The 8,049-nt window shown below is 42.2% G+C and overlaps 1 protein-coding gene across 4 annotated transcripts; it reads left to right on the forward strand.

Annotated features, from left to right (window-relative positions):
* The first annotated feature begins 702 nt into the window (after nucleotides 1-702).
* Nucleotides 703-6,097, forward strand: serhl (serine hydrolase like). Of its 4 annotated transcripts, none has more exons than XM_045213265.1 (13): nucleotides 703-950; nucleotides 1,163-1,320; nucleotides 1,559-1,672; nucleotides 2,165-2,206; nucleotides 2,320-2,339; nucleotides 2,461-2,535; nucleotides 2,639-2,748; nucleotides 2,872-2,951; nucleotides 3,127-3,161; nucleotides 3,272-3,348; nucleotides 3,504-3,591; nucleotides 4,178-4,342; nucleotides 6,014-6,097. In XM_045213265.1, exons 2-12 carry the CDS (start codon nucleotides 1,191-1,193, stop codon nucleotides 4,316-4,318), a joined length of 912 nt encoding a protein of 303 aa, XP_045069200.1. In that variant the 5' UTR covers nucleotides 703-950; nucleotides 1,163-1,190; the 3' UTR covers nucleotides 4,319-4,342; nucleotides 6,014-6,097. The 4 variants fall into 4 exon arrangements, with proteins under 4 accessions (XP_045069200.1, XP_045069199.1, XP_045069201.1 ...); XM_045213264.1 differs by having other exon boundaries at nucleotides 1,177-1,320; XM_045213266.1 differs by lacking the exon at nucleotides 1,559-1,672 and having other exon boundaries at nucleotides 1,177-1,320.
* The last annotated feature ends 1,952 nt before the right edge of the window (nucleotides 6,098-8,049 follow it).

Here is an 8,049-nt window from a genome sequence, read left to right on the forward strand (position 1 = left end):
GACCTCTGTGTTATGTTTTCAGCCTCTGGAATAATTCCTTCCATGAATATAAACAATGCCTCACATATTATGCATACACTGACATTGACATTAATTGTAAAATCAAGACCACTTGAAGTTGCATATCTGGTTGCTCTGAGAGCAGTGTGCAGCGCTCTCAAACTATTGTAGGCGTTGGGTTTTACCATATCGACTCTCTGCCCCCTGGTGAATTTTTGCAGACACAACAGCATCCACTTTGTCTGTTTAATATGCCTTGTAGTCCATCTCTAGAATGTTTAGAAGGCTGGAATTTCCTCACAAGTTTTGAAAATGATTTTTGTTTTTCATGCCAATAGGCTAAACGTCATGAAATGGTTGGAACAGACAAATTCTGCAACAAACTCCAGGCCAATGCCTTGAGCTATACTCAGATGGAAAAAAAGTATTAATTATATTGGGGAAAATGACACATTTGTCGTAGTCTTGACCTTTTGTTTGGTTTATTGCTAGAATGATATCATTCTGGATGCTTTGTGACCGCACCTTGTCTTCTTGTGAACGCCTTGTGTTCTCCCGCCCCGTTCTCCTCACAAAGAATGTGATTGGACAATGGCTTACATAAGATTGGCGCGTGCTCTTGTCAGTCATTTAACCGGCCACTAGATGTCCAATATTATTCGCTAAAAGTGGAGACGCGTTCACGTTTCATTCGTCAAAATAACATGTGTCACTTCACCCGGAAGTAATGGAGAAGCGTTTCAAAGGTTACATAAGCGTGAATAGAGTTGTTGTTATTTCGTAACTAACGTTTTATTAATGCATTTATGATATATTTAATATATCGACGTTGTGGACGTATAGTGCTTATGTTTAGCTAACAACCCGACTTTGCAGTTGGTCTTTCAGAATAATGCAAACTTTGAAAGGGGTCAGACACTTGATGACATCAGCTACCATGAAACAAACAGGTAAGAATGAATCCTTTCTTGATCATCAGAACTTATGGGAGCTCTCTTGACATTAACTTAGTGAACTCATTAGTGTGTTGTGTGTGTGTGTTCTTGTTTGTTTGTTTGTTTGTTTGTTTGTTTGTTTGTTTGTTGAGCTTCTTATAACACTTCCTCATGCACTATTACTGATTGTTGTGCCATGTTATATGCTTAGTAATGTGTCTTAACAGTAATTGCCCTTCAGTGTCAGAGTTCAATATGCCAGTACCGTGGGGAGAGATGAGGGGCAAGGTCTGGGGTCCTGACCGTGGTCGTCCAATACTCTGCCTGCACGGCTGGGCAGACAACTGTGGCACTTTCAACACTCTCATTCCACTGCTGCCCAAAGGTACGTAGGCTGTCTGACTGCTAGATCAGCACAGATAATTATACAATAGATACATGAGAGCTTGTCATTGGAAATGGAAGGACATTCAGTTGCATAGTTGTTCAGTACGGAGTGAGTCAGGCTCTTACATACCCTCTCTCTCTCTCTCTCTCTCTCTCTCTCTCTCTCTCTCTCTCTCTCTCTCTCTCTCACACACTCTCTCTCACACTCACACTCACACTCACACACACACACTCAGAGTGGAAGTATGTAGCTGTGGATATGGCAGGCCATGGCCTCTCCTCCCATAGACCTCCTGGAGTCTTCTACAGCTTTCCTGCTTATGTGGCCGACATACGGCGAGTCATTGGAGGTAATAATAATAATAGAAATTAATTTAGTGGATGCATATATTTGTCCTATTTCACACATGCACAAGTGTGTATTAATACAAATGTGTGAATTGGAAATGTGTTTTTTGCAAATCCCACTCTCTCTGAGACACCCTCGGAGAATGGGGTCACGGCCAGGGTCTGCCTGGAAGCGACCCTGGAGCGATTAGGGTTAAGTGCCTTGCTCAAGGGCACATCAACAGATTTTTCACCTTGTAGGCTCGAACTACCGGCCTTTCGGTTACTGGCCCAATGTTCAAACCGCTACCTGCTGGTTAGAGTGTATTCAGACCAATGTGACCTTTGCCCCAGTAAGAGCTGAAAAGCAATGATTGAAAGTAAAGTGAAGTTAGACACAGCTATATGAGGTTTCTTCATTCTTTCTGTCCTAGGTAGGTGTGATTAGGTATAAAAGTATGAAGCCAAATTTAGCAGATTATCTATCGATTTAATCCATTGAAATGTGTTTGCAGCTCTCCAATGGAAGAGATTTTCTATTATCGGACACAGTATGGGTGAGTGACTGTTCATGTTCATGTTAATCTCTCTTCCACTCGTTGTGTTCAGATCAGACATTGTTGTTTTCCTGTTTGTACAGACATCTGATCATGTGCTCTCCATTTTACAGGTGGCAATGTAGCTGGAATGGTAAGCATAAAAAAAACAAAAAACACGTCAATGGTGTTTCATATCTCTGTGTGTCTTCGCAATTGACAATATCCAGAGACAGTATCTGTGTATGTAACCATGTCCTGTTGTCTTTGTCCAGTTCAGTGCTCTGTATCCAGAGATGGTGGAGTCAGTGGTTCTCCTGGACTCCTATGGATTCATACCCACAGACTCGGTACTGAAACACCAACCACTCTTTGATCATTTTCTCCTTGGAACTGTTCAGAACATCCACATTTATAATGTCTCTCTCTCTAACATTGGGTCTCTTACCCTAGAAAGAATTGCATACGGTGATAAGACAGGGATTTGAAGAAATGCTCCAGTTTGAGAAGAAGAAAGATGAGATGAAAGAGAAGGTTTACACCTATGAGAACGCATTGATGAGGTAAGACCACACTTCCTTGTTTTACAATGACACTTCTGTTATGTTGGGCTGTCTGGCCATAATCTCTCTGCTATGATAATCCTAGTCAATGCGTCACTCTTTTGATGTGTTAATCACTTCCAGACTTTTGGCAGCAAACCCCTCTCTCTCGAAGCAGTCTGCACACATTCTTCTAGAACGAGGACTCGCTCAGGTTGAAGGAGGTAAAATGATCATTTTTTTATCTCTCTCTCTCTCTCTCTCTCTCTCTCTCTCTCTCTCTCTCTCTTATTGTCTTTTTTTCTAATTTCACTTTGTTTCTCTCTTTCTTGTCATCTTTCGTACTCATATCATTGTAATATAATAGTAATACTAACACTTTCTATTTTGCTTTCATAGGGGTTGTGTTCACCCGAGACTTTCGAATCAATCTGGTAAGACTCATCTTTTTGTGTTAATAGTCCTCATAAAAAAGACACACTAGTTGATTTGTATCTTTTCTGTTTATAGGAAGGCTAATGTGTTTTGTTTCTGTTTGTTTCAGAAAAACGTTGTGCGTGTCAGCCTGGAGCAGAGTCTAGAGTTGCAGTCCAGGATACAGGCCAGAGTTCTAGTAGTACTGTAAGACACTCTCCCATCATTACACTATTTCACAATTATTACCTGATTATTACACAGTTTCTGTTGTATGTTACACTTTACCATACTATACCGTCAATCACTATTCTTTACTGTTAATATGTTTTACTTAAAGATCTGTCTAATTCTCCTGATAGGGCGGAGGAGGGGTTTGAGAAGATGTTTTCTGAACCAGAACAGAAGACATTTACCTCAACGCTACTTCAAGGGTATAAAGACCAAAGCGTGAGTATACTTACTTATACAGCTGCATTTACAAAGAAACAATGGTCTACTCACATTTAAATCGTGGACACTAATGTCACTTTTATGGTTGCTACTGAAACATTGAAGCAGAATATTGGTCCTTATGTTGTTACTACAATCATATTGTTCTCTGATCCTTGCAGCTACAGTACTGTATAGATGAGAACTAAGCAGAGACAGTGGTAAAAGCTCAGCATCACAGAGAGGCAGTAAGAATAGTTTTAGCTGCAAACACTGACCTACATACTGGCACTCAGATTGGTCAAATGCAGGGTTTTTGGGAAGGAATAGTTTATATTTATTTGTTTTCTTTCTCTCTCTCGCTCTCTCTCTCCCCTCCCCCTCTCTCTCTCCCCCATCCCTCTCTGTCTCTCTCTGTCTCTCTCCCTCCCACTCTCTCACGCCTCTCTCTCTGTCTTGCTCTCTCTCTGTCTCTCTGTCTCTCTCTCTCTCTCTCTCTCTCTCTCTCTCTCTCTCTCTCTCTCTCTCTCTCTCTCTCTCTGTCTCTGTCTCTGTCTCTGTCTCTGTCTCTGTCTCTGTCTCTCTCTCTCTCTCTGTCTCTCAGGGCATGGTGGTTAACGTACCTGGTGATCATCATGTCCACCTGAACACCCCTGAGACTGTGGCCCAAATCGTCACTGACTTCCTCCAGGAAGAAGCTCCTTCACACAGCACTGCAGAGGATACACAGGCAGCCAAGTTATAACCCTCCGCCCCTCCCCCCACTGTGTTAGTTATTATTTAGAACTCTCAAATACATGCAGTGGGCCTGTAGCCTTCCTGGTGCCATTCATCCATTCATAATATGAGCAATATTAAAGGTAGACTCAGCGATTTGATGGAGATGCAGAAAGTAAACAGCATAGTGGGTACATTTCCGCAACAACTCCTCGTGAACCTGTGAAGTGAACTGTGTGTGACTGTGTGAGAGCGAAATCTTGTATCCCGCTCATCTCAATATCTGCGGTGCTGCTCGTGGCAACGTCATTCCGCTGAGTCTACCTATAATATGAGACTGGATTAGTTTACAAACCTGTAGACACACAATAAATTGCTACTTGTGCAAATAGACAACTGTTGCATAAACAGATTGAAAGACTTTGAAACCCTACTATTTATTATATTGCGCTGTATCTAAAACACATCAATACTTTTAAACTGTAGTCTAGCTAGAATACTTGATGTTTACCTGTTGCTGTATGTCATGTCTTTTTAGATTTGGGCTGTTTAGAACTGGGATGTTTTCTCCCAACTGATGACCTGGTGATGCCTTACAGTGCCTTGCTACTGGTCAGAACCAATTGAAATGCATTCATATTTTTATAAATGACACATTTTATAAAACCTAATTGTATAGGGTTTGTGTTCACACCAATCAGATGCAGACCTATATGTCCACTTCCTGGATGTGGCCCAATAAGAAGTGAATTAGAGGTTGATCTATCAAGCTTATCTTTCCTTCATATGGTCCTAGAGCTGAATAACAATCATTCAACTAATTGGACAAAAGGCTGCTTCCTTGTACAGTTTGACAATAAATAGGTCATCCTTCCTGCTCTTCAGTCTTATTTTAGTCATTGTCTCAGATAAAAAAAATGGTCTCAGACATCAAGAGAAAAAAACATAAGCATATTGCTTCCGCCTGAGTGACTGATATGAAGGAGAACATTGCCCTCGTCCTCTGTGATCGTTTGTGCGTTAAATTAAGTGGAATCGATTTCACGCAGAGGGGAGGCGGAGGATGGAAGAGGCGATCGGAGACATCTGAAGGGCCCTGGCCCAAAAAAGCACCATAATAACCGTTATATAACATCCCCCCCACTCACGCCTCCACCCATCACTAGGGTTGTTGTCATAGCAACGCCCCCCTCCTCCCCTCCCTTTGAATGTGACGTCAGAACCCAGAGCAGTATGATGAACCCGCATGCAGCTTCGCTCTCTGTCATCTGTACAGAGAGATCACCTGGGATTTGACTGTACCATGCAGCTGACGGCGGTGCTGCATTAGATCAATACATCATCTGATTAGTGACTCCACTGCTCCTCCATTTTACATAACCACCATATTCAGAGGAAGGCAGGCACAGCAGAGACTACAGGTATGTGCCGAAACCTGCTAGCTACTGTGGGATGCTATTTTTGGTCATGATCATGTGCAGTTACTCTAGCAGCTAATGTGTGCAATCTGTTACAGTGGACATCATCTATTGGTACAGTAAAGGAATGCCAGTAGATGGCAAAGCATGTTTGAGTATTTGGATGGCAATAGCCTGCCACGACTAATAGACCTCAACACAGATAGAGCTGCACCATGTGTAGAATAAGTAGATTGTGTTAGGTATTTCATCATCAGCTCACAATTTAATGTCTCCCTTCTTACTCATGTACCGCTCCCTAACAGTACCATGTCCTGGATGTTCCTGGACTGGTTCGTCCCTGTCTACCTGCTGGTGTCGGTCCTGGTGCTGGCCGGCTTCGGAGCCTGTCTCTACTTCCTCGAGCCAGGGCTTCAGGACGCACACAAGTGGAGCAACAAGACTGTGAAGCACCATCCGCTGGTGGTCAGCTTGAACAGCAAAGACGAAGATAGCAATGCCCTCATATGATATTACCAAACATACACTAAAGGAAGGACAGAGCCTGGCCATATGGAGTGGGACTGGGACTGGAGGCCTGCAGGATGGTAGACAGAGACAGACACCTCCTGAGAAGTTGGAGACATGAGAGACCTGACTGGGCAGAAACAGCATTGAGATGGGAAACAAAAATGAGGTCATTTGAACAAATTGATAGTTCCTGTTATCATGTTCATATTTGTGCCATTTCATGATTGAGCCAATTTTTGCATATATTTTATAACCAGACAATCACTACATTTATCATAATGTTTATATATCTTAGTGCATTTTAAGCTGATTAATAAAGTGCAATAAATTACTAAATGTTGAAACCACAAAATCAGTGTTCTGAAAATGACAGTATGGCAGCTGCTATCAAGATGTCTCTTGTTTGGAAGTATTTGTAAAGGTGAAACTGTAAATTGCTTTCAGTAATGATATCAGTTATGTGCCAAATAGATTGATGAATAGGTTGTTCAAGATGCCAAAATAATCCATTCAGAGGTCGATCCTAAGAAAACATTTTTATTTTATTCTCATTACACTGTCCGTTTTTACTGAAGGATGGTGAAGTATGTGTACGTATCATTGTGTATGTATCATTGTGCACTGTTGACCATATTACCATCATTATGTATTCATAAGAAATAACCAAATAAATGGTTTTATCACCACTTGATTACCCAGTGTTATGCACTGATTCTCAGCTCTGAAAAAAGAAAAACAGTAGTTTATGCACAGACACATTTATGTTTCCCATAGACAACCCAAATGAGGAGGGAGGGAGTGGGTGGGTGAAACAGTGCAGCTTTAGATGAGAGGAATGGGAAGAATGTCCCTTTGGTACCCACGACTTCTAGCTGTTCTCCCTGACACTCTCTCTCTCTCTCTCTCTCTCTCTCTCTCTCTCTCTCTCTCTCTCTCTCTCTCTCTCTCTCTCTCTCTCTCTCTCTCTCTCTCTCTCTCTCTCTCTCTCTCTCTCTCTCTCTCTCTCTCTCTCTCTCTCTCTCTATCTCTCTCCATCTCTATCTCTATCTCTCTCTCTCTCGCTCTCTCTCTCTCTCTCTCTCTCTCTCTCTCTCTCTCTCTCTCTCTCTCTTTCTCTCTCTCTCACTCTCTCTCTTTCACTCTGTCTCTCCCTGTCTCTCCCTGTCTCTCCCTGTCTCTCTCTCTCTCTCTCTCTCTCTCTCTCTCTCTCTCTCTCTCTCTCTCTCTCTCTCTCCCTCTCTGTCTCTCCCTGCCTCTTACTCGCTCTGTCTTTCACTCCATGTGAACAACACAGATAGAGCCTATCACATACACTCAGGTCAGTGCTTGTTTAATTGTATACTCTCATCTTTCTATTCATTTTTAGTTGATCAGGCTTGGAGTCTTCTGTAATGCAACGTAATGCAGATGACTATTTGAGTAGGCATACGTCACTAAGTATTTTGCTATGCTTTTTACATGCAAGTTATGTTTCTTACAGACTTAAATATAAATAAATATATAAACATTTAAGAAAAAAACACCTAAATTAACCTAAAATGTTATTATCTCCCATTAACCTTCTTGCACTCCCTACTCATCAAACCTGCCAGGCTTTGCAGATATTCATAATTTCTCTTTGCAGTGGGTTTTGCTAACCAACTTGCACCCTTGCTGCCTCAGCTACCCATGTCCTACAAACAACCCCAGAAACACCTACTAGTCCCATCGCCCCTTCCTCTCCGGCTCTCTCCTGTTGTCACGAAGAAACCCATCCAGATCTCCTCCTTTGACGGCCAGGGCCTCCATCTTCCCACAGAGAGGACCCTTGGCGACAGAACCACAACACTTC

Source organism: Coregonus clupeaformis, unplaced genomic scaffold (assembly GCF_020615455.1).
Source record: "Coregonus clupeaformis isolate EN_2021a unplaced genomic scaffold, ASM2061545v1 scaf0095, whole genome shotgun sequence".
Lineage (NCBI taxonomy): Eukaryota > Metazoa > Chordata > Actinopteri > Salmoniformes > Salmonidae > Coregonus > Coregonus clupeaformis.